Below are 27,236 nucleotides of genomic sequence, written 5' to 3'. Positions count from 1 at the left end.
TGTGGCGGAGGGCGAGGTCGATGTTAGGTCGTGGTCCGGTAATCCTGAAGACTGGCTAGTATTGATTTAGAAGAAATTGCTTGTATTTCGTCAGATCCGCCTCCATCTGAAAATCCGGCTATATTGGAGACCATTTGGTATTGAACCAGACAGTGACCTGAAATGATTTGGCACGCACACAAGAGTCAAATCATAATTTATTGCAATCTGAATCGGATTCATTTGTTGGAAGTTTTTGGCGGAACCCCCAGGAGATCACTATATCGATATCTCCACGCTTGAGTTATTTTACCACTTCCAATGTACCAAAGTCACTCAACTCATAGTTGAGTGACTTTGCAATATACCTGCCGGGCAAGGCTATCAAACACATTATCGCAGCCTAACCTCTGACCTTCGAAGACCTACATTGCAACTAGCCAAATTCAACGACATAGGATGCACGGCAGACAAGCATGCGTCGGACAAAACTTTTATTGTGTAATACTGCGTAGCATCCGAAATGTCCCCAATCACAACATTCCATAATACAAGGGTTCGGCGCCGGTAAACAATGGTAACACCATATCACATTAAAAATACTGGAGTCACAGGCAGTTTGGCACGCGAAAAGGCGTTCAAAACAATTGATGAGAAACTCGTTTCATGACAATTTCAAGAACGACACTGCGTTCAAGCGTGCCATTACAGATATCATTGACCGACTAGTCACTGTAGGTGAGAGTTCGGTTAACAATCCTCTAGCAGTACCTATATTTTCAAGGAGCATTACGCAGAATTCGAACTAGGAATCCTCGTCCAGCAAGCTACCGGATCTAGGTATTGCTCGAATTTTGATTAGTTACACAGGCATGATACATGCGCTCAAGTGCATTCGGAGTGTATGACTTCCAATAATACAAAGTAACGTATATATGTCATGGTAGCAATATTCATTTTGATGACGTTACAATGGACTGTGCCGTATGAGGCAGAAATAGTGTACGCTGCATTGCTGAGTTTATAATCACCCTGATAGTACTTGCCAATGCAAGACCAATAATAGAGCAGTGAAGAGGTCTATCAAGGACGACAAAAACAGTATTTTGCAGAACGCGATGGTCAAATATATCTCATAGTGTGTATAAAATCAAAAGGCCTGTTTAGGTAAAGTCCGCGAGATCGCAGTCTAATAGGCAGATCGAAACAGACCAGGCAGATATGGCAATAGCGGTTCCGCGAGTCAAAGAGAAAGCATCAGTCCCCTCATTTGTGCTAACATGATTAGGACGGCGCAGAAATACAAAGAAGCGAACATGAATAAAAAAACGTGACTGAACAAGCATTGTAACATTTCATTTAAAAGATCCACCTCCGAAACAAAAAGCCCCACTAGGATAGGCGTCTTGCAGACAATCTTTCTTACATCCGATTACCGTTAACAAAATTCCCGATTCATAACCGGCCTGAACACCACTGCGTGGATTCTCGAACTTGTAAGGGAACACACTCTGTACTCAAAGTTCCAAGCGGGAAAACAGAGCAAGCGAGATAAACGGAAGAGCGGTCGCTTCCAAGATAACAGATGAGTCTGGACCGGGGCGGCGACCGACAGCGGACCGCGTCCTGGCCGCTTTGTCTCATGACATGGAAGAGCATGTAGTTCGGGGGGAACCCATTTGGGTGAGGACTTTGTCCAGCCATTGCAAGGGGCCGTTCAAATGGAGCTCGATCCAGCAAGGCGTCGCGGTAACCGTTTGTCTCCTGTAATACCGAAAAAAGGGCGATCGATTATAATAAATCTAGAGCAGGGCCGGCCAACCCGTGGCCCGCGACAAGGTTTTGAGTGGCCCGCGAGGTAATTTCCGAAATATCTAATGTTATCAAAAATGGATTGCACAGATTGTGAACTTGTGAGGCCAACCAAAAATTTGATTATCTGGCCGCAACACTTAAGATGTGATGACTTGAATATCAGTTCCGACGCATTGGCAGATCCATGAGCCAGTCACTTATTGGTACATCTTCGTACACTACAATCAAGCAGAATAATTTGCGATAGATTTATCAAAAGTAAAAAAATTTCTACACGCTTCGAGCAACATGTTGTCACTCGATCTCTTGCTTCTAATATTGTTGCCCCTTTGTGAAAATAAAAGAACGCCTAACGCATCAGATTGAATCTAACTATATTCGCGATTACGAGACAGAGTGTCGTTCAACATATGCGACTTTGCGTTTGCACTCGCAGAAAGTCCGTCGACTATAAAACCTAGGCAGAAATTGATTGACTCATGTAGGTCGAAACTTTCGATATCGATATGTCCAGACGCCAATAGCCCAGTCCTTGCAAACGACCTGTGAACTTCAAAAAATTTTCGCGCTTGGCGCGGCTAGTGGCCCGCGCAACAGTTCGTCAATCGAATGCGGCCCTTTGGCTGAAAAGGTTGGCCAGCCCTGATCTAGAGCAACCGATTCTTTGTCGACAGAAGAACTGGGTCTATTCTCTCCGTGTATTTCATTAGTGTTGCGTCTCTGGCGATATATTATGGCCAATTTGTATTGCGCTAATTGGATTTTTGCTTAATGCTCTCGCATTTTTACACCATTCTTACGTAACACTACCTATTTCATCTTTGAATTTTGAATTGCAATCCCAGTATTTACTGACGGCTGCTCCCGATGAGTCTCAGTTGAAAAGCTTAGAGCAGTGGTTCCCAACCGGGGAGGAATTCCCCCCTTGGGGGGAATTTTGCAATTTTTAGGGAGGAATTCCACTTTAGAATTGTAACGGAATTCCCAAATTGTTCATGTCCGAACTGTCGTGTAGTCAACAAGTAATACCCGAACGTATGCTTCTTATGGCTGTTTTTTGTTTGCTGAAAGTATGTTCAAATGCTATTTGAAGTCTCTTTTTCACATACAAATTCAACACCCTTTTTTAAAACTAGTTCAGAGGTGCTGCAGTTCGCAAGACGATTTTGTAGGCCAGCGACGGCCTCTCAATCAAATATATCCTAAGCGAGCAAATGTTGTGCCGAATCTATCATAACAAGGCCTCTAGTGAAAGTATTTATCTTATATTTTCAAGTCAACATATTCAGACAGTGACAAAATATTCCAACGTCATCGATTCAAGTCAAAGAGATCGCTAGCCTTGCTTTATTTTTGGTGAACAGCTACTTGATCGAAAAAGGACATGTTAAACTTGGTGCAATGTTTTTGAAACGTAATGGGTGTACTAGATTTTAATGAGCTGCCGCAGGGAATCTGATCACGTGTATGTTATATATCAGGGCTGTAACCAAATCACGAGGCTCCGAGTCACAAGTCAATCTCACTTTCATAGTTTTGACTCGAGTCAAGTCGAGTCATTTTCAATTCACCATTGAGACAAGTCTGAGTCCAAGTTACCGAGAAGAGGGTCGACTCCGAGTCATGGTATTATGACTCGAGTCCGAGTCCAAGTCACACGCCAGTCAACACTGTTTGGTGATATTGAATGATTTGGATTTATGATATACTAATTTCCTTCACTTTGAGCAGTTTCTTGTCGTATTGTCAAGTACCAGGATCAAAAGACGAAATTCCAATAGAGTGGTCACTTTACTGTTCTTCGAAATTACAATGAAATGTTGGTCTTGGCCGTCTTATAGTCTCGAGTCATATGGCTTGGTTCGAGTCATGCACAATGACTCGAGTCCAAGTCGAGTCAATACCCAGATTGTCCCGAGTCGAGTCCAGTCGTTTCCGTATTTTGAGAAAATGACTCGAGTCATCAGAAAATGGTGACTCGAGTGAGACTCGAGTCTGGTCAACCCTCCTATATATGAAAGTACCAATATTATTGGCCAAATGCATACGCAAACTTCAGAAAAAAATCGCGAGACCACTAAATTTATGCATACTGATTTTTCACAACAGTTATATTAGCGATTGGTGCATGGTAAGCCGAAAAATACAAATGGAAGTGTGGGGGTCTGTTGAGTTAAGCCTTCCAGAACTTGTTTGATTGGGACCAAGACCATTGTTTTAGGAGGCTACTAGAAACAAACACTCGGTACTGCCCGTCTTATTCTCTCAGTCAACAGGTGTTTGCGCGGTAAAAATGAGCTTTTTTATTCATCGGGCAGATTTATCCTAAGGGGGGAATTTTGGCCTAAATTTCGGCCAAGGGAGGCACGAGATGAAAAAGGTTGGGAACCACTGGCTTAGAGTGAATAAATTACGAATATCAATGTGTCGTTCGTTGCAATATTCAAATTCTGTACCACGAGGAAGTTATTTAAATCTAATTTTAGTAATCAGCTTCTCTAATAGGCCGTGAGGAGATCTCGGATAGTGCCGACTTTCATTTTTTAATCGATTTCCTACATAGACCAAATAGGTTGAGACCCTGAGGGGGTCACCTTTTTTCAATAATCAGCGTACCCACTTTAAATATGGGTCGAGATCACTTTCACATCGTAAATATGGTCGCGACCATAAAACGGCTGGAACCCACTTAACTAAGTCAAAACAATCGTGGTTTTCTGGTAGCGTGTATCTTTGTGAAGGTTTTTTGTTTAGTGTGGAGTATTCAGCAAAACATTCGGAATATTATCATCTGAATTAATGGGGAACAACGCGGCAATAGTTGGTTAATTTCTGTGATTTAAGTCTTACGCCGATTCTAAAAATTTGAGCCCGATACATTGTGCGACAAGGGCGAAAAAATACCAAAAGTTAGCTTCACACGTGAAAAATTATGTAAAACGTAACTTATAATTCACTTGCAATTAGCCTACATGAAAAAATATCCTCGAAGAAGTCGTCATAGGCGCCTCATACTAAAAATGATCGAGCTTACGAATCGCAAAATTTGTGAAAGTATCCTTGCATTCATAAATATCAGCAGATGGATAGCTATATTGATATATTGTTAATTGTTATATTGCATTCGAAAAACTGCCAAGAATACAATGTCCCATTTCGCTACCATCAGCACAAGAGTTGAGATGTGGATTTTCCTAAAATAACGAATACAAAAACTTGAGTAGTTCGACGATACGCGAAGTATCGGTCGTTGTCTTTTTTTTGCACCAAAATACGAAGACAACCAATAGTGCTATACTATTAGAGCACCCAAAGGCTGTGGCCTTTTACGGAATTGATTGAATAATTATTCTAAACGGTCAATTCCCAGCGCGTTCGGGCACCGTCGCAATTTCAACACAGACCTGAATGCGGATTTTCGATGGAATTCTTTTTCTGTTAACCGCTATACAAAGTATAAAGCGCGATCGAACAGCGCATCGAGATTATTCCTCACCTGTATTCTGCTCCCCAACCCTTCACAAAACTCATCCGTATCGTGCACATTCTCGTGAGCTGATACACGGCCTCGAAACCTTGATTCACGGAATGAGACAGCAACGCGGCAAACTCTTGATTGTTAAAGATCTTCAGATTGCACCCTGACACAAAAGGTGACGTCTCAAGCCGCACGCTCAACGACAAAAAAATAAACGGAACTACGATGGCTACCTGGAGGAATTTTAACTACCGTTGCGGGATGCCAGCCGTATCGTTTATTGCAATTTGGGCTTTGAACAAATATTGAGCTTTCGCTCAGACATTCCGCGTACACTTCTCCTCCGATGTAATATAAGCGTACTCCTTTACCTGGAAAAAGGCAATATATGAAACGTACAAAAGCAATGATGCCATGGTTAAGAAATGAAGGGAACGGTATAACGTGGTACCACGAGAAAAGAAGTCCATGGCTATTCAAATATTCGTAATCGGTATCCAAAACAGTGATCATAACCTTCCTCAGCTACTTGATTTTCTACACATACTCAAAGCAGTTTCAACATGTCTTTCAAATTGCCACTTCCACTTGTAATCGAGAAGAGTGTCACAGGGTTACTTCTATCCCACTTGACCAGCAACGTTGACTAATTTAACCATCGCTCTGCCAGATACCAACCTCGCTTTCAAGTTTTCTACAGCGGCTGTCAGCCTATTCCTACACCTACAATACCGCGTTGAAGTGTACGAAGCAAAGCCACATAACACACCCGGAATCGTTCTTCTCAGCAAATATCACCAATATTTCAGTTGGGCAGAACGAAGACAGCAGACTTGGACGACTAGATATTATTTTAGATTTTCAGATTAGAATTATAGACATACATTTTTTATAAATCAGACTAGAATTAGAACTATAGCAACACAGGTTTTTCCAAATTAGATTAGAATTAGCAAAAACATTCTCCTAAGCGTGACAATGGCAAATGCCTGTGCAGCAGCAGCATTTTCAGGAAACAAAAATTAGATTTAAATCAAGACTAGGGCATAGACGCGTTACACAAATTAGATTATAATTAGATTACCAGCATTGTGCTTTAACTGGACAACTAAAACATACCTGAAACCGTTCAAGCGTCACCATATCACACCGCTTAAAAAGACACCTACCGACATGCCGTCGAGTAATTTCGATTTGGTGCACGCGGTGTATGTTGGAAAGCAGCCCCAAGCAGAATCTCTCGGAATTCGAAGGGTCCGTGAACCCGTCCACCGTCAACGACGGCTGCGAAGCGTGAAACGTCTCCCCCACTCGCTGATTCATCTCGTAGTAAGAAATCGAACACCAAAACGGCGGTTCGCAATACGCCACGGGCTGGGCATCTTGAAATGGAAAGGGCATGTCGGAGAAGAGTGGACGGGCCAATGACAATCGAAGGCGGTCAGTAACTAAGTACTCCTACTTTTTCAAAGTACACAAATATGTTTTGTCTACCGGAATTACCAGGGTTGTAACCAAGTCACAAGTCAATCTCACTTTATAGTTTTTACTCGAGTCATTTTCAATTCACCACCGAGTCAAGTACGACTCCAAGTCAGCTAGTAGAAGGTAGAGTCCGAGTCATTACGTTCATTCGGTTTTCAGTTCAACACGCTTTTTCTCAACTCTTCTCGAGTCATCTAGAATGACTCGCATTCATAATACAGTAATTTTCCTGAGTCTTAACAGCTTATGGCCCTATTTTCCAAGTTTCATGTCTGCTAGACGAAATACCAATCTTGTGGTGACCTTACTATTCTTGGAAGTTACAAAGACATGTCTGTCTTGGCCGTCCTAGTCTTGAGTCATGTGACTTGGTACGAGTCATGCACAATGACTCGAGTACGAGTCGAGTCATCAAAAAATCGCGACTCAAGTTTTGAACTATTTCCACTTCTACCCAAATAGTTTTTGTTTTGGTGACACTGACATTTCACACTTGTATTTTCAGGAATAAAAGGTAGATTAGGAATAAGTTTGTGTCAATATTCTGTGTGAAATCATCATCAGAAATAGTTTTTTTTACCAAATCTGATGATAACTTACCATTAAGCGGCGTAGTGGATAAAATCATTTCCGTATCTGTGAAATCAAAAAGTAAACTGTGTTGGTTGCAATACTCGAGCAGAAATGTATTTTTAATGTACCTGAGGAGCCGGTGTGCGAATTAGGAGTTAGCATCAGCCTGTCATGGTCTGCGGCTTCACTGTCGTCACTGAGGTAACCAGGCGGCGGCGTCTCTAAATGAATACCAATGAATACCGCATCAGATAGTTTACACTTGGTTATTCACACTGCTGATTGAGGATTTCATTGTCGAAGATTTACCAAGTAAATGCATGCATTTCGCAACGGAATAAGTTGTGAACGTTGAATTGCCTCATGTTCACTGTATAATCGTAGATAAGGATGAACGAACCAAGCATATATTTGGAATGTTCCTGTTATGAGGTGACTGACATAAAATGCCTTTAAAATAAGTTTGTTCATCATATTCTTCAGTTGTCAATTAATACATCTCAATGGCTCTCAAACTAGAGCCCACACGAAACGTTTCTCGGACCTCAAAGCCCCTTCCAAAAAGTTACACTATCCCGAAGATAAATATTTTTTGAAACATTTCATCAGCTTATCCTACAGATCTAAGTGTGATTGGTGCTGCTATTACCTATTATCTCGCAATAAACCAACAGACGTATTCAGTCTGTATTGCATGGGATTTATTATCAATCTCTGGGAATGGTTGCCCGACACTCAAGCATGCAACGTTGGACCATGGGACTTGATAACATTAAAACTAGCGCTTATTTTAACCCTGACCAAAACCCAAACCACCACCCCAATCCTACAACTCAACCCCTATACTCTAGGGTCACATGTTGATATTACATTCACGGAGCCTGTAGATTTGTCTTTGTAATAGCATAAAGGAGCACGCTGCACTGGAAGGTTGGTTTTCAAAATATGTTGTTTATGTAGAATGGCGGAATACTCAATCCATACTCAAAGCCCCTCTACTCAATACTCCGCCCCGAATATGCCATGGTATTCATGAAAAATTCCCCAGCCCTCCTGCAAAATAATACACACCTGGTAATGAAAAGACTTGAATTTCGGCTTTGTCATCAAAAGTCGCATTGCCCGGCACGCCACCTTCAAGGTGTAGAGGTGGAAGCATGTCTCTAGATGGCAAGGGTTCTCCGGCTTTAGGTACCATAACCGGAGGCAACACTGTGAAGAGAAATCAGTCGCGTTAGTGACAGGTAGTTATCATGAGCTGTGTCACTCTTATCAAGCTATAAAATACATGCGCCACACAACAGAGCTCGTAGCTCATTGTGTCAGTCTGGATGTATTTGAACATCAATGAAAACGTATGCAACTTTGCAAATGACCTACCTACAGACACTTGGTCTTATGAATATATAGGCATTAGGCGCACACTTGTTACCAAAATCGTTATTTTGACAACATTCAATATAATTTGCTGATCAGCATTTGGTAGCATTTGACAACTATCAATGCATTCTCAGAATTTCAGTTCGAAAATCATGATCTGATCAAACATGTTCCTACCTCATTGGAGGTATAACCTAACGAACCCAAATGACACCAGCCAGGTCTCTGAAAAGGCATTGGTGTGTTCCAACAGTCCATTCACACTAAATCATGCGATAAGGGAGTGGTATTTATAGTTGGCAGTGACATAGGTACAGACCATACAGTATGCTATTCATAGATATGAATCGGCCTATCATTGTACATATATTAAAATTGACCTTTGGCATTAGATGTAACGGATTAGTTTTTTTAATAATTATCAGAACTTGTAACTACACAGTGATGATGATTCCTTACCGTTTATAGGCGTAGGCTACTATGCAGCCAATTCACCAACTGTGATCAATAACAAGAATCAGTTTCATTTGCATTGCATCGACTTGACTTAATTCACAATGACAGCCGGTGGTTAATAATGTCGCAAATAATGCAGTTGGTAATCACCTGGAGTTTCAACCCTAAAATAGTGGTATGGCTGCACACACGTATGATCGTCACTTGACATCACAGAGCACGGCGAAATCGCCGAAAGCTCAATGTTGGACGCAACGTCGGGCCACCGCCACAGACTACAAAACCATACGTGAGCGTGCAGCTTTTTTGACGCAATATCCTTCCCCGATCCGAAGCTAAAATAGAAAACGGTGCAAGATTATTTTACTGGGATGCAGCAGCATTTCTACAAAACAGCACACGGCATCTTACATCTATTCGATGTTCATAGCTAGCATAAACAGCATTGCTAATATCTATAAAAGGGAATAATTTGGCCAGCACTAATCACAATCATACACAGCAGAGGTGTTCCAAACACAGGGAATCCCACCCCACATTGTTACAAAATTACAGGCTATATTCTCTGCTCTGCAGTTTTTTGCTACAGAGATATATGCAAAATATTTGAATTCGACAACAAGCAGATTTCGAAAAACACAATTTTCCATATTATTACCCAACAGTCAACAACCGCACTCATTCGCGCATTCATTCAGTCAGCACAATGGCACACAAATAATTCCGCGAAAATCGACGAATTTAATTTGGCCGCATGCCAGCTCGCCACGATTACGACATTCGTTGCCTAATAAACCCAACACGAGCGCGTAATAATTCGTGGCCATTCGCAATAGCCCACTTCTTGATTAGTAGCCTACGAGAATTACTGCGATTCGTGACGCAGAAACGGCACCAAGGTACCGCATCGCGATAACAAAGGGCCGTAAGGACGCAAAACTGAAATTGTTCCCATTGAATAATTCTCCCAACAAAGGTCATCGCGGCGCATTCGATATTTACACTGAATTATCGAGTGAGGCTTACAATATTTACGCACACTGATTGCTTTTCGGGTGACGCCGAGCTGACAAAACACGAATGTTACCGTGCACAGGCGGAGATGAAACGATAAAGCGAATTCCAGACAGGAAAATTGCTACGTTAAAAACAACCGCGGCGAAAACATAGCGCAACACCCGTATTCTGTACCGATCAAATAAATACAGACGCACATCTCATTGAGCGCAATACTTGAGTCAGGCGTACAGAAATTCGAGAATAATAACAATAGCTGCCGACCTCACTACCACCTACGAAATGTTATTCGTACTACGATTATACAATAACGTATAGCACGCATTCTTTTCATATAGGTGTCCAAGTGTCTATCAACGCTTAAATAACACGCGTCCACCGCTTTGCTGATCACGATGAAAGTGGGAGCCGCTAGTCTAAATTCCATGCAACAGATCAAAATGTTTATAGATATATATTTGGCAGATTCGGGGAAAACTATCGCTTCGCTCCATAGCAAACGCGAAACTAATCACCAACAACAGCTTGAGAATGAAGAATCATATGTACACTTATTTATTTTAATATAGGGAATCTAGGTAGTTGGACACAACGACGGTATAATCAATATATATATCAATATCGTAGGCTGGTTTTGGTGTATAACGTAACCAGAACAGCATGTTAACCGGCGGTGACTTGATATCCCATCAAGAATCAATACGGTATATAATTGTATGGACGAATGCCGGGTGCAAAAACCCAGATCGCAACATCCTGGCATGTTTTGTGTAATTTCCGACAAGGCGTAAGACTCGGTCGTACCGAAAATCGGTAACAACCTCGCGTTGTAATTACACCATTTCAATTTCCGTGACATTTGCTACGTCATTAATCGCCTCTCTCCAAAACGGGCCGAGATGCGTCTTCAACCTTTTCGCCAAACGCAACAATGCCGCCACTTAGGAAAGTACGCTTGCCGCGAGTGAGCTTCGTCATGCAAATCTCGCGCTCAGCGAAAGGGGGCTATTTATAGTAGCATAAAGCGTGCCATGAAAAAGTACCGAGGTCTGGTGGGCCATATGCCGCATTGCCAGTCTTGGAATGAACGACGGCTGAAGATTGACGCTGCATCGTAGTCTATATTTAAATTGAGTTATCCCATATTCCAGCATGATTATAACACCATCTATTCTCTTGTAGATTATTGCTTATTTTCAACGGATCTGAGTATATGCTCGTGTTAAAAGGCCGTGAGTGTTCACAACAGAATTACCAATTCGTTTTAGTGATTTAATTTACAGTGCGCGCGACAAATGTGTTTATCTAGTGCACCAGATAAATACATATTTGGCATACAATAATAATTGAAAAGTTATGTCATCTTTATATATTACATTGTTCAATCCAATTCTCTCGTAGGGTGGAGATCATAAAGTTGGTTATCGATAAAGTCGATTATCGTGTTCCTAAGGATTCAAGAAACCAGGATTAAGGAAACCGGTTGATCGCCGCGCATAAAGTTTGTTTCAATCTCAATTTCAACTATAGATAATACTTATCTATAAAAACTGCGTGCAGTGCGTAACATTCCTACGCGCAGATATTTCCGATAATAACCGGGACGATTGTCCGCTAGGTAATGGCTTCACTAAACAATCAGATAATAATCAACGAACTCTGTACCGAACCCACCATGGCAGAGCGATATATCTATCAATATTTTATAATCCGTTTACGTTACTGATTACGCACGACTTTTATTTCGCGAAGATTATAATCATAATTCTACCTATTATATTCGCAGTATCTTTATCAGCAGCCTGCCGTTTCATTCAAGAAATTGACAACCGACAGCCAAAACCGCGTTTTCGAATTATGATGCAATACATAACACCACTAATTGAAAACTCGGGACGCCTCAAGTAATCATAGCGCGTAACCTTATCAAACTTTATACGTCGCGATTAGCAGTTTCTAATCACACGATTGGCATTCTCCGTGGGACATCACACCGAATTCACAATATTCGAACTAGCCCATGACGACGACTCTACGAATAGACGGAACAACATCGAAAAAATCGCTTCAAGGTTAGCGGCCCGTACCAATAGCTTATTACGCATTTCCGATTCGAGTGTGATCAACCCGAGTTGCCAAAACATGCACTGGTTTGAAATTCCACAGTAATCGATCCCAGTAATTGATCCCGGTAATTGTATGGTTGAAAAATAAAATCACAAAACGGCTGAAAGTTTATTCGCGCAAGGCATTCAAATAACAGCGTTATCATCGAAAATTACTGTCGTCAGCCAGAATAACGAGTCGGGTTTGTTTTGTCTGGCTTGCTACAGATATGATTGCAGCCGTTTGGCCTACTTCGTCACAAAACGATGAGTAAGAGTCTGACGATATTTATAATGCTAACCTAACATTCAGAAGAGAGACCACGAAGTTCAACTTCGTTCAACCTAGGTGCATATCAAGCCTAGTAGGTGTGAGGATGCATTTTGTATCAAATTTAATATCACTGTAACTAAAACATTGCAAAACTTCGTTAGTTTGTTGTATTTACCCACTACCTACGACTCAATTAATCTCAGACTCGATACCATGAAAGTAGCACTTTTTCTCTTCAATATGATCACCCGTCCAATATATTTAACTAGACTAGTGACTAGTGACTAGTGATTTAATATTCCAGGAATAAATTACTTTACAATTTATTTCGAACATGATCATTTTATATCTGTGAAGCTCATATTGCGAGCAACTACAGAATTTCAGGTAACTGTTACCACTAATCTACAGATTTTTTATCGGGTTTAAATCAGGCAACGCAGACGTTTTGCAACATCACCCCATTTGTGTCGCTACGTTAATAAAAAGCGAGATACGACTGGCAAATATGCACCCATCAAGGGAAACTGAACAAATTTGAAGATTACTCTCATCCCTTCACCGTCTGACCCGAACGGATATAACCAACTGCCAGATGGACACATATCAGTGTCAACACAATAATCAGCACGGGGTTCATCTCAAGATACTGCAGAAACGGGGTGTCCCGCAGAGTGTGTGTGCATAAGAGTTGGCTTCATTGAACTAGCAAGAAAGAAAAATCGTTGTATGTGTCTACAGTTCCAAGAAATAAATCTGGGTGGTCACATATTATAAAAAGCAAGAATTGCAGTCAATGTTCACAACACTGAGACGCAAACTGAGTAACATGAAACTTATGAATTTGTATCAGCCTGTGACGAAAAAAAGGGAATTTTTCTATGTCATATTTACCCGTGGGCCTCCTTTTCCTACACTATATGCAAGAGAATTTTTCAATAAAACACTAAAAGTAGACTAACGTATGCCAAGAAAAATATAAAACCAGTGTTCTGTTGGGAGTTCCGTTTCTTTGGTCATTGTGGTTTTAAACATGAGCAAGCAATAATAATAACAATTGAGGAGTTGCCAATTACAGATACTACTAACTTATGATATTGAAAACATTAACATTCACAGTATTATAGAAAGGTAATTATGATTGTGATTCATGACAATGATATAATAAGTGTTGAAAATTCACTGGACAAATGACAACTCCGGTCACGTCATCAAGTCAACGTGATTCCAATGCATGTTGGCCATTGATCAGTTGTTGTTGACATGTGGAATTCCATCCAAGAGTCATGCGCAAGTATGAGCCGAAGGACACAAGGTCAAATGCACAGAAAAATTCAGAGCAAAATTCCATGCATTTAGTGAGACCTAACACTTGTATAGCAAGTTTGGGCTGCGGGTTCGAGTCCGACTCCAGAATTCCTACATAAGTGTTGGAGGCTTATCTATTCTAGGCTCCTGCCCTCCATCTCATCTGCATAAGCGGTGTCTTATAAAAAGCCCAGAAGTGGGCCGTGCTACAAGACGGCAGCTACGGAATGAACGATGAAGAAAATCGGCCCGATATAAATGACCATAGTAGTCGACAAGCACCATGAATACCACAAACAAACTAAACAAACAAACAGAAGAGCTCATTTAACGTGATGGTTAAGCGTCAAAGCTTCTGAATTGGTGGATTTGAGTTATTAATGGGTTAATTCCCAAATGGGTTTGTCCATAGACTTGATTGTAAAACTGGTACTCACGGCTTTCATGCCAGGCACTCAGCATTTCGGGTTTGCGTAGAGAGGAAAATAGTGGTCCTAACAGCTGACTTGATAACGTTGCGCAACGGTTATTTTTCAAGTTTTTGTCTTTATCGTACGTCAAATGAACGGAAATAGTATATTCTCCAAAATAAATGATTTTGGATAGACATGGGTCTTAGGCTCATCTGCTTTCACTGCAATACTTCACACTCTGTTGCAGAATGACTTGAAAAGCCACAGTCGCCACATTCCCAAGCTTATACTCTGGTCAGCATTAGGATTTAGGATCACAACATTCTAACAATTTCAATATGATATCCCGAAGGATCTACACACGTAACGGAGTGGATAGGGTATGAATTAGTCAATCACTGTAGAGTTGGGAAAACGGACAAGTGTTACTTGGTTAATCAATAAAATCGACTTCAATACTTGACAGTACTCATAGTATTTTTCACAGCTAGTTCTGGAACATGTTGCACATCATAACACAGGATGTACCATTACTTCATCTGCAAAGATATGCCAATCAAAATTTACATACGTATAACGAGAGAAAAGTTCCTAGGCTTTGGTTTCAATCACAGAATCGATCAGCTGTCAGTAAGTCATTCATAATAATGCTTGGATCACTGTTTGGATTCGAAATGTCATTTTACACTTGACAGGCGGATACCATTCAACACTGTAATGATAACAATTTGGCACGGATTCAGCAACTAACATCAGATGAAATCTACACAATGTACTATAAGCCATATTAGCCATACTAATTATGTAGATGACACAGTAGCTACAATCTAAGCACTGTTATTCTGAGAAGTCAGCATAACATTCATTACCTGTAGATTGAGGGCAACAAATTTGAACACCTAACTGCACTGCGTTTTGTATATGGTTGTTCTCTTGTGAAACTTGGTAATTCATTTTCAAAAACAATAATCTACAGCGTAGTGATTGCTATGCATTCAAAGAATTGCACGATTGAAATTATAAAAATGGTATCGAATACTGTAAGAAGGTACAACCAAATCAAAATTTCACAACATACAGGCTTTGCTTTATATTGTTTTATATGTTAATCAACCGAAAGCCAACATTATAAGGAACGCTTAAAGAATTATAATTGGTTTTCCAAATATAAGTAATCGTTTAAGTTCAATATGGATAGCTGCATTGCATAGAATATCGGAATAGATTTTAAAAACATACCCTCGATTAAGCAATGGATCTTTGTCTCTTAGGAAATTCTTCCACTCCGATCTAAAATTTATAAATCACAAAATAAGAACTTGTTGGTATTTGTTGGCTATTAAGAAAAAACACCTGCAAGGTAGCCTAAATGCTACTGATTGAACAATATTAAAATTTAAGTATGGTAGGCCTACCACCAATATTTTCACTGTCTCAAAGGAATTTCAGAGCAAAATGACAAGCCTATGTAAAGAATGCTGTATAATAATAGATAGAATGAGCTAATAACATGAATAAATATGTCAAGTAAAATTAAAATCCAAATACATGCACATTAACACTGACTTTGAAATTGGAATACACCCAGTGTTGGGAGTCTCCTGCAGCACAGCCGTGCGTAGATCATTCATTGTAGATGATTTTGATTTGACTTTCTGAACGAGAAATTTGATACTCTTTTCGGCAAACTTTCGGTCCGCTTCATTGCTTATTTCCTTGCTCATAGAGCTGAGTTTCGCAATCAGGTTTTGTGCAGCACTGAAGTTCAGCATAGTGAATGCGATGTACTGATTGCAAATTCTAACATTAAAGATGTAGAAGTGCCTTGAAATAAATCAATTCATAAGTGAAAAGCAGATGATTGCTAAGTGCTAACATAACAATTTGGTTACCAACCGACTACACAGCCAAATACAGAAATAGTTTCCAGTTTTAAAACAAAGTCTAATTACAATTTCCAAACTGTGGCAAGTTGATTGGGTTGAGAGGATCGGTTTGACAATTTTAATCTAAAACAGTTGAGCCTGATTGATAATAATACATTCATTCATTGTTCAGTGCATATTACTGGTGACAACTGAATAAATTTCCTCTCCGACACACATACTAGGCTTATTCCCAAAATTTTATGACACACGGTAGCTAAACGAGCAAGTTTTGAGAAGTCCAATTAAATAACATGCTTGAATTTATCATAAATATAATAACACAAAATAACTATTCTTAATATCACCATTGGTGCAAATATTTGAAATCTCTAGCATTGCAGTCATGCTGACATTGATATAATATTGCCTTGTGATTGGTTACAGACTTGTTACATGCTAGATTCAAATTTTCAATATATATATGACAGATCTATCCGTAAAATGGTGCCCATAACAGAATGCAAGCGTGGCGACTTAGCGAGGGTGGTTAATATCTTCAATACAATAAGGACGAGCTCTATCAAAAAGTCCAACTGTACAAGATGAGAAATTACCAACGTTGATTAAAATTAATGGTCCTGATTCCAATTGTGATAAAAAGTTCAACTTTTTTCAATTAAAATAAAGCATACATTGCCAGATTCATGCAATAATAAACGGTGTGATCTCAATGTTAGGTTGTTTCCAGTCATCAAGTGACTCGAGTCACATTTTTGAATGGCTTGAGTGACTTGATGTTCAAGAAATATATATCGACTCGTGACTATGAGACAAATTTCCCTGTCAATTTTATTTAGGCCTACTAGATTCTATTTCCATTTGTTTTTGATGTGGTCAATTGACTCAATTCCATCAGCAGTTACAGCACAGACAAAACATTTTAGGCACATCCCTAATTGCCGTCATAACGACATTGATTATAATATCATTACAGCCATGAATGAATTAAATCAATAAGCATTGACTGTATGGAATCGGCTGATGTTCCTTGCAGTTGAATATCTGCGTATTGCGACGGACGAGATCTTGGAAGTTAGCCAGGTTGGAATCCCGGTACGCTTAGCGCAATATCTTTGGTGTGCCAAGGCGGTTCTCAGCGTCACACCTGTGTGCAGTCAGTAGAATCTTTGGTGTGCACGAGACACCGATTCCATATTGGGAAGTTAGTGTGTCATGCCTGTCTAAATCTATCTTAGGGGTAGGCCTATGCGAGATTGTGAATAGTGTTTAGGAGCACACATAATGAGTAATAGTTTCCGAATACCGATATAATTTACACGTTGTTTCGCATGTCAGTTGTTGAATTCAAATCCACACTAGAGGCCTTTAAGGATTTTGATTGTGTCTTAGCCATTGCGATGAAAATCGGTAATAAATTTATCCTACATGCATAACATTAGACTATCTGTCCTCTACACAAATATGAGGTCGACGCTGCCTACGAGTCTTCATGCGAGTGATACGACCATGCAGCATTTTAGTCAATAAAAAATGTCGCTTACATTGAATAATGCATATTTGAAACATATATTAAACATACATTGAATGCATATGAATCTGTGAACTGTACATCGTACACATCTCTTTGAACTGGACACTGTAACCATCATGGATGGGTCCATGTGTTTCTGATGTTTATGCTATTTTGTTGCCTGTTTTGTTATTTTGCGATGATGATGACTACATTTACTCTCTCTCTCTCTCTCTCTCTCTATGCATCATATCGAACTAAACCAGAAAAAAATATTTGCCAACTTGAAATTTTCTCGAAATCGGATGACTTGACTTGAGTCAAAATTTGCAGTAACCCGAAGCGCGAAGGTAATGACTTGATATTACTATCAGCGCTAAATTTCTGGCACACACTTGGTAAATGATTGCAAATTCGAGAAAGCGTCGTAATCCAACGCTAACGTACAAATAGTCGAGATACTTCTTCACAAATGTTCGTAATTCATCAACCTGAGCGTAAACGCTATAATCCTGACAACCGCCTTCTAAAACTGTACCGAAGCTGCAAACTACATCGATTGCGAGCGAGGTTTGCAGTTGCCAGTAATTTCAGTCGAGCGGATGACGCTCAGCTGTACAGTGTACATACTACAAAATCGCGGACATCTCAAGGCCTGGCTCGACGAGTTCGATAAAATCTGCCGCATAACAAAGACGAGAGGGAGAGCAATGAACATGATTGATAGAAATAAAATCCGGTACTCTAACGCCAGTCTTGAATGCGACGACTGGGACTGAGATGATGGACACTTGGCGCATATTCTCCCTCTCCTCGACATTTATCCCGTTTTGTATCGATCTAGTTTTTATTGCTTTACATGCTGTTATTTTATCCATGACATAGATTTCTTTCACAGTTATTGTTACTTCGAATATAAAATGGTACATTGCGTACAAATGGTAGGATATTGTAAGCATCAATAACAATACGAAGGGGCACTGCTCAAACCGTGTCTGATGTCAGAGTATAGTAAATAATTATGAGATCGTTGATTCTCTAAAATATTTCGGTTCCATTGTCCCCACCCACATATCTAATGACCTAAAGTTGCCGTAAATATAGATGTCATTTGTAGCAAAGCCGATATTTACACCGCAAAAATCCTGGCTCATTCAATTCAATGTCGCCATCTCGTGACAACTTTACGCAAAGTCCAGTGGCTGCTTCGTCATCTTGTTTGGCGGGGCCACCTATATCTTCAGCACTTTCTATTCATAAAATATGTTTACTACAATTGAGCAGTAGAGGGACAGTATTAAAATTTTTGTCCAAAAGCTTAGCGCAGAAATTGCAACTTACCATTGCAAGGAGCTTGTTATGATCACGAAATGATTATGGTGTAATTTAGCAGCTCTGTATTGGTACGGTACTGTATTGAAGATGTGAAGTTCGTTGAAGTTAAGAATTAGCAAGAATTCAATTCCGGTGGTTAAATCCTTGAAAATAGGATGGATCCTAACTTTGAAGGGCCGAAGATACCATTGATGACACTCGCTGGAATCACTAGCCTGACAGATGGTATGATGTCGAGATTTTTGTTGTTGTTTTCGAATTTGTAATCTTGCGGAATACACTCAAATTATCGATTTCAAGCCCAAAATGTGAATTGTTTTCTTTATTTATCAGTTCTTCATGAGCTACCACTGCCAGGACCACATCCAGATGTGTTGGACTGTCCGCTATTTGCTTACGCAACTGTGCCTATGCCGGGTATTCATCGTTTAGTCAGCAGCTCCAACCCAACAAATATAATGAACATAGTAGACGCTCTCTCGCATGTCAGTACTGATGAAATGTGAGTATCAATTGCACATCGTTACTCAAAACCGTAGTGCTCATAAAATGTCAAAATATTTAAAAAATAATTAGTCTGCCTAGCTGTCTACAAAAGTATTAAGACTGTGAGTTTCTAAAGGAAGTCATGCGGATGTCCTGGTCTATGGTATACTTTTGCATGATAAGGCTGTCTAAAATTCCTTATGGAATAAGCTTATCAGGTGGATTTTGTACTGTAACAGTTTGTTCTATAATTCACTACAGTAGTGTGATCGTATTTATATGATATTCTTTTACAGAGAAAAGAAAAAAATCTTGCAACAATAATTAAAACTACTTGGACTGATTCTATTTCGCGTTATTGTAAAGTTACTATTCGTAACTCGAAATATCGTATTTGTTGTATTATTTTTTTTCGTTTTGAAAAATATTATTGATCCTCTTGCAGTGTATTGAAGAATCCTGCCCAAGACACAGATTGTCTTGAAGGCTTGAACGTCCCGCCTCTTCTTCAAGCTGTCCTTGGAAGCAGTCCGAATATATTCAGTCGAAGAAAGGTAAATTTGTTCTAATTGGTTTTTGCAATATTCTGAATATCAGAATCATATAGTGGACTGATATCGTCATTGTATTCGAAGTGTGTTGGTGTCCATATTTAGCTATGCTTCGCAACTACCGTGTACTGATCTTTTTCCCAAAAAATTGGATTATTTAGTTACTCTCTGAACTCATGTTACAGTCAACTACAACAGAAAGAGGTGGGAATATAACTGGAATACATCACAGTCCTGTCCAAGCGGCCACTCCACAAAGTCCCGCTATTACGTAAGTGTTTCGTCGCTTTCGTGCGCAGCGCAATTATTTGGCTTTTGCAGTTGAGCCTAACTATGTACAAACTTTTTGTAGCAATAAGGGACTGCCTTTGTATCAAAGAAGTCCGGCAGAATGCGCAGCATCGGAATTGTCACTGCATAACGTCCAAGATGGACGTCCGATGCAGATGCACTCCAGAAATCAGGCTCCTTATCCTTCACAAAATGATAATGGCAGTTCGGCCGGATCCACGGTATGTAATTTCTGTGTTGGTATAATTCATGTGCTATCATTCCGATCATCAACTAATTTTTCAGAACACTCAGTTTGGTGGTAATAGTACGCAACAACCTCCGTCTGTGCCAGAAGAAACACCAAAATTACGCCTCAAAATCAAGTAAGTTTTAACCTTTTTTTATGGAAAGTTAGGCTTCTGTGCCATCGCGTACCGTGATTTTTTGTTGTGTCGGTGTTGCAATGTTGTATCATTGGGTGCTGCAAATTATTTTTAGTTGCCTGACATATCGAATTCGTGTTCAAGATGGAAACCGAATGTAGTTTATACCATATATCACTTTTCTAGATTATTCTACTGTAAAAATCGTACCGTATCTTAAGTATCAAATGCCATTGTAGAGAAACTAAATTTGAACTAACCTTCTAACTTAACAGGACCCTAAGCAATTGCTTATTTTGAATTATGTCGGATGATATTTCGTGTTTTTCCTCAAATGAATGCTGATACAGCGTTGCAGGCTGATATTATTGTTGCACCACTGATAATTGTAATTAGTACTTTTTGCTCGCTCAGCACTAGGAAGCCCTCTCCCTGTGTGCTGTTTTAACTTGTTATTGCGTTTCTTTGGACTTCAGTTACTTGTAAAAAAATATATGATTCAGATGAATTTGAACTGTTTATCACTACCGGTGCTAGGCAAACGATACAAGTGTTAGCCTTCGAGTCTAGTTGCCGAGTATTACATGTTATGATTGTGTGGATGATTTGGAAAGTTGAATTATACACCATTTATGCGACCAGAAAATAAATAATACGAGTGTTACGCAAAGCAGCATTAAAGATGCTTTTGTATTTTTTCGACCATACCAGTCTCATTGCTCTGTGGGACAACGCTGTGAGTTTGTAACTGCTTCGAATAAACCTGGTTTTACTAAGGCAGTGATTCTCAACCGGCGGTCCGCGAAGCATTTTCCGGGGGGGTCAACGAAACCTCCAAATTTGAAAAAGGGTTGATGAACTAATAACTAATTTGTTTGTTTTTCTGATTAGAGAAATCAGGAGACAATTTCACTAAAACTTCACAACTCACTTGAACAGAGTGACCATCTGAGATAAAATATTCTACTGTGCACACTCATTTTAATTGACATATTGCCAATAGCCTAATGATACTAGCATATTGCTGGTAAGAGATGTTTTGGTGTTGTTTTTGAAAAAATTTGTACCGTGTGCAAAAATCTATTTTCTCCTGTGATACACACGACCCACAACCGCCGTTCCAGAATTACTTCAAGATGAGCTGCTACATGGAAATTACTATATGCTGGACGTTAGGCCCATATGTTCAATAAAAACCTGTTTCTCAATTTTGGTGTCACATGTCATACGTCATACCCAAAGGTGTCGTCGGAAGCGACGCGCGTTATTATTACATTCGCCACCACCTATCGTTGTGGAAATGGTTTTAGTTACAGAAATCACTTCGAAATAATAAAAATCTTCCCCATTTCTACATAAATAGAAACAGCTACAGTTTTTCAACTCGGATTAGAATTGCTGCATTAGCAAAAACTTAGAAATTGAATTGAATTCTGATTTAGAAAGAAATTCATCAAGTTCGGTTCATTCTCATATAAGTAGGGCGTTTTTTTTTACCTAAAAAATGAAAATTTTGACATTTATTTACCTTAAAAAACTTGAATTTTGATAAAATTTAGCCCTCGTGTTTGTAAATTAGGTGCTTTCGCACAAAATGTTGGAATTTTACTACTAATCATCATTTCTGGTTGGAACCGTCCGTCCTTACGTTGTAGTCTACGATACAAACGAAATGCAGGTTGCAAAAACATTTAGACTTTGCAAACAATTTTGACAAATTTTATGCACAAGAAATGCAAATGTCTGTACACCAAGCTTCGCTCATTTCGCACTATACAGTTCTGTAGAATTTTCAGGAGAACCAGATATTTGAATAGAATAGAACTTAAAGCATGAATACATTTCAGGAATTAAACTAGAATTATATCACCGACATTTCGCTCCAATTAGTCTAATTACTCAACTGGAATTATCGACCGTACTTGCGCTAGTTTGGTCACGGGTGAACGGGTTACCGTATTTCACAGACGAAAGCCCAAACCGTCAAAGGAACAGAACCCGAACGAGACTCCGCGCCCGCAAGAAAGACGCGGCGATTTTCAGTACGACATCGTCAGCGGTCCTGTGGAGCAAGCGACCAAATCTACGAGCGGATCGTTGAAACTGAAGTTATCCCGAGTCAAACATGAAGCCGGCGGTAGTTCCGGCCCGTTTAACGTAGAAAGTACCGAGAAATTAAGTAACCCTGATGCGTATCAAACGATTGGTGGTAAGGCGACCGCTCCACCAATTCCTGTGAATCCATCACAACCCAGTAATGTCCCAGACCGTGTAACTGCTGGAATGAATTACGACATGGCCAACGGCTTTAATCAGCCTCCGACACAATTTCACTCGAATGTCCCTATGCCAACGCAATCAAACCATCCCAAAGACACACAGTATCAGAAACCCGTGCAGAATATCCAAGTTCCTCCTTATCCTGTGTCGATGGCACAGCCTCCCTCGATGGAGGCATCAAAAAGTAATCAATCGGTGGGCAATTACCAGATGTCAGGATTGACAGCGCCTAATACTCCCAGGCGGAAATATAACACGCCGAAAGGGAGTAGCGGGACGAAATCTAAAAAGAAAAGTAAGTTTGCGAACAGCGTGCAGCCAGTTGCTCTGCTCGTGTTGCAATATGCCCCCTTGTTTCTTCCTTATGAAGTTAGCTTGTGTGTTTTAGGGTAGATCTATACCAGATTTGAGGCAAAGGATGTGAAAAGGCCCTCTATTTTAGACAGTTTTGTTACACACACAAGTGCGTAGTGGTAGCTTTGATGAAATAGATTGGATATGCCTCTTTATTTACACAGGCTGATGTATATGTGCATTTATAGATTGTATTCCAATTGGACTTTTGTTGATGTTGGCGTTGCTTGTGTGTTTTAGGGTAGATGTATACCAGATATGAGGGAAATGATGTGACAAGACCTACTTTTTAGGCAATATATTGTTATGCAGACAGTCCACAGTGGTAGATTGCAGAAAATATAGAAGCCTTTAGAACCATGACCCTAAACAACAACTGACTACTAATATGTCTTGACTCGTCTACTCTCTCTAAGAGAGCTGCTATGCCTATTTAAGTATTGAAGGAAGGATTCCATTTGCTTTTATTTATGGAGTGAACGTCAATGACTTCTTGTTTTTACTGATATTTTTTTGCAGTTTCCCCCATTGGAATCGTCGAAAGTGAGGCAGAATCCCGTCCAATATTACGAGCTCGAATGAGGATGAGAGATATTTTACCACTACTTAGCTCGGCGCATCTAGTTGTGTATTGCCAGACTGGAATTATTGTTTATTTCTTATGCAAGTTAAGACAGTCGGTCCACATTTTGGCTGCTTTCGTTTCAGAATCACGTAACGCGGTTTGCAGACTTGTGAGGACTGTTGATCTTCACAAATGCCTATCAAGCCGTAGCGACAGTTTTAATCGTTTACCTGCTCTCTTTAGCGAACGTATTCAGGTATTATAAAGTACAAATTGAAATGATTTAGAAAGAGAAATACCTTGCCTGTGGTATTCTGGAGTTGCTGTCGCGGAGAGGGGTAGATTGCAAAAATGAAGGGAAAGTATGTGTGAAGGTTTGTGATTTTACTGTGTTGTATCGACTTCGTAGGACAGCCGCTTGTGGGATACTTTCTTTATGCTGGACGAGTGTATGTAGACAAGGTATCACCTTTGTTGCTAGCTGCTGTAGAGAAAGACATTGTAGTAATATACTTATGTAGATGGAGATGGATTATGTGATAATAACTGCTGTGTAGTGTAGTTTCGTTCAGGTATTATTTAAATTGTCAGCAGAGATTATATATACACTACCGTGCTCCCATATGCATTCAACTCCAACTATTTTATTTATGTTTTATTCATAGGTAACTTTGGATTCGCATTCCAGATTCTCAACACGTTCGCGTCAAGTTTATCGCCGACCAAGAAGAAGCTGACATTTACAAATTGAAAGACATTCTGTACCCCGACGATTCCGAAGTTCCCAGTTTTTCCGAACTCAAGTCCGGGATGATGGTGGTAGCGAAATGGCCGCACAACGGCAAAATGTACGACGCTCTCGTTATAGACCCTCTGGATAATTCAGGTAATTGTTATTGCACAATGCTCAAACCTTATTCTTTCTCTTGACACGATTCCTTCCGCTGGTCATAACTTCGATGAGCTGTGATACGTTAGTTGACCATGCCCTATATATGTGGTGTTTCATTAGACAAATGTAGTCAAAGGTTATTCTGCTGGTGAGACACATTTGCGCATTATAGCTCCCGGGCACTAACAACATTCTTCTTTTAATTCAGTTATTTTACTGTTTTCTTGCACTGCTCAATGATTATTATGTTTTTTAACGCTACTTTTACACTTTTGGAAGCAAAACTACTTTATCTGCCTTACATTTTACATTATGTCAAGTAGTAGTTTTTGATGGTTTTGCATTAGTTGCATGATTGAGATTGTTTGTACAGGGCAGTGCAGCTCTTGGAGCAGGGTAATGATGTGATATCATTTTCAGATTTGTGATACGTTTATTCATTCTACATTTTCTTGACAGTATTTCTTCCAATTTTGAAAGCTTTGACCCGCCATTGGCTGCTAAATTTCTGTGCCACCTTAGCCCTATCTGCCTCTACTATTCCATACTTTGGAAAAGCAAAAATCAAGGGATTACACATGTCCTTATTTCAGATTTAGTACAGGATTTCTCAATCTATAGCATTTATTTCCATCGATGTCTGCTCTCTCCTATAAATTAAACAGCGACAAAGAGATGCTACGATCTATCAACGACACAGGCGACTATCTGTTATTTTCATGTGGCAAAATTTTCAATCGCCCAGGTCGAAAAGCCAGAGAGAGGAAGCAAGTGCAACCTTTTCAAATCAACCCGGGAGCGAGAGAACGGACTTCCTCGTCGTCGAGCAATCCCGACCCTTACGGATCGCCTCGAGTCGTTCTCGAGCCGCTGCCCTCGTACATGGTAGACCAGGTATGTTAAGCGTGCTTTGGTCTGGCCGTAGCTCTGTCGGTGTTGTTAACGTGCGTGTCTGCGCTAGGCGGAGCACACGAAGTTCACGAACGACACGCATTTTTCGGTGTACCATTCGATGGCGGATCGGATAAAATTGAAGAGAAAACGTCTGTCCGAGGGCAGATCAGGTGGGTGCAGTATTTTCTGTCTCTTGTCTAGTCCAGTGACTGCGTTTTTACTACCGGCAAAGTTGAAGCTTAACCATCACTTTTTTCATGCCACACCACTATTTTGTCTCGTAGCAGCCAGACTTGTTCCACTAGAAAATTTTTCGATCCTAATCCAAATTAGATTACAATTAGACTTACAGCTACAAAGTTGTATCCGAGTTCCAATATAGTCAGAATTACAGCTACACAGTTATTTCCAAATTGGATTAAAATTAGAATTATGGCTACAGTTTTTTTTCTTCTAAAATTAGATTAGAATTAAAATTACTGAATTTACGAAAACTTGGACATTTAATATGGTTTAGTCAAGTCGACTTTTATCACAATACGCCGGCCAAGGCTGTGTCAACAAAAAGAGTTCGTCTTCATCTTAAAATAGTACATTGAACGCTCTCGTATTCGACGTTTCAAGCTGGTGACGTCATATTTTGTGACACGATTGTTGATACACGCTGTTCTTTCCAATTCTCTACTAGTTGCTGACGATTACCCCTGACGAGTGTCAGCCGAAAATATTCGGGTTTATTTCAATGCGAATATACTATTCAATTGTATAATATCAAATCATTGGTCAGAACATTAGAATTGCAGTCATGAAATGTGTCTGTGGCGGAGGTGGTCAAAGTTAGTCGGCTTTGGTACTCTGGTAGAGATAATGCCTTAAATTTCAACTCAATTGCAAGTAAATGTAATTATTTCGAAGACACGTGTGAATTACTTCGAGGAGAAACAGAAAATGAAGTTATGATAATCACTCAAGTAATTTGAAAGTGTTGATTCGGTCGTTTGAGCAGTTAATTGGAGACGGCTACTTTTGAATTTGAAGAGCTCGTGGGAGGCACAAACTTCAATATACAATTGAATAGTGTATGCAATATGCATATTAAAATAAACTCAAATATTTTATGCTGACACTCGTCAGGGGTACTAGTTGCTGACCATTCGAATACCCCTGAACCCGGAAGGGTGTCCGCCGAAAAGTCTGGGTTTATTTCAGTTTGAATATACTATTCACTTTTGAAATTGCAAAGTGTATCTTTGCGATTGATGCGACAGTAATTATGTTGAGTTACTAGCAAGCTATTCAGTTATTTCTTCCAATCGTTATGACAATTTGACTACCGTACCTAAGAGTGAAGCCAACCTATCGCATAACCATTTTCGACTTTACAGAGTCCGGATAGTAAAAGAATAGTGGTTTTGCCGAAATAACAGTTCAAAGTAGTTGAGTTACTGAACATCTATGGTCACTAGGGGTGTTCAAAAATAACCTTTTTTCCTGAATCTTGCTGGCTACGTGATTAAATCGTTAGGTTGCCGTAAAAACGA

General features: G+C 39.9%; 2 protein-coding genes across 2 annotated transcripts in view; one reads left to right on the top strand and one right to left on the bottom strand.

Moving 5' to 3' along the window:
* Nucleotides 1-456: 456 nt before the first annotated feature.
* LOC145458496 (SMAD family member 3-like) lies at nucleotides 457-16,146 on the bottom strand. Its single transcript, XM_080336874.1, has 10 exons — nucleotides 15,850-16,146; nucleotides 15,523-15,573; nucleotides 9,317-9,501; nucleotides 8,402-8,542; nucleotides 7,459-7,551; nucleotides 7,358-7,393; nucleotides 6,442-6,654; nucleotides 5,506-5,643; nucleotides 5,291-5,435; nucleotides 457-1,743 (listed from the first exon to the last, which is right to left on the bottom strand). The coding sequence occupies exons 1-10, from the start codon at nucleotides 16,053-16,055 to the stop codon at nucleotides 1,620-1,622; spliced, it is 1,332 nt and encodes a 443-aa protein (XP_080193000.1). The 5' UTR covers nucleotides 16,056-16,146; the 3' UTR covers nucleotides 457-1,619.
* Nucleotides 16,147-18,947: 2,801 nt separating this feature from the next.
* The window catches only part of LOC145458257 (nipped-B-like protein), a 34,479-nt gene continuing 26,190 nt past the window's right edge, over nucleotides 18,948-27,236 (top strand). The window contains exons 1-10 of the mRNA XM_080336583.1: nucleotides 18,948-19,242; nucleotides 19,351-19,519; nucleotides 19,949-20,057; nucleotides 20,240-20,325; nucleotides 20,407-20,566; nucleotides 20,631-20,710; nucleotides 22,678-23,285; nucleotides 24,598-24,795; nucleotides 25,547-25,695; nucleotides 25,763-25,865. Of these exons, the coding sequence (XP_080192709.1) occupies nucleotides 19,173-19,242; nucleotides 19,351-19,519; nucleotides 19,949-20,057; nucleotides 20,240-20,325; nucleotides 20,407-20,566; nucleotides 20,631-20,710; nucleotides 22,678-23,285; nucleotides 24,598-24,795; nucleotides 25,547-25,695; nucleotides 25,763-25,865 (1,732 nt within the window). The 5' untranslated portion in view covers nucleotides 18,948-19,172. The remainder of the gene's footprint in view (nucleotides 19,243-19,350; nucleotides 19,520-19,948; nucleotides 20,058-20,239; nucleotides 20,326-20,406; nucleotides 20,567-20,630; nucleotides 20,711-22,677; nucleotides 23,286-24,597; nucleotides 24,796-25,546; nucleotides 25,696-25,762; nucleotides 25,866-27,236) is intronic.

This window comes from Botryllus schlosseri, chromosome 16 (assembly GCF_051294905.1).
Source record: "Botryllus schlosseri isolate E-star chromosome 16, Bs_hap1, whole genome shotgun sequence".
Lineage (NCBI taxonomy): Eukaryota > Metazoa > Chordata > Ascidiacea > Stolidobranchia > Styelidae > Botryllus > Botryllus schlosseri.
This window is presented reverse-complemented; position numbering and strand designations above follow the sequence as displayed.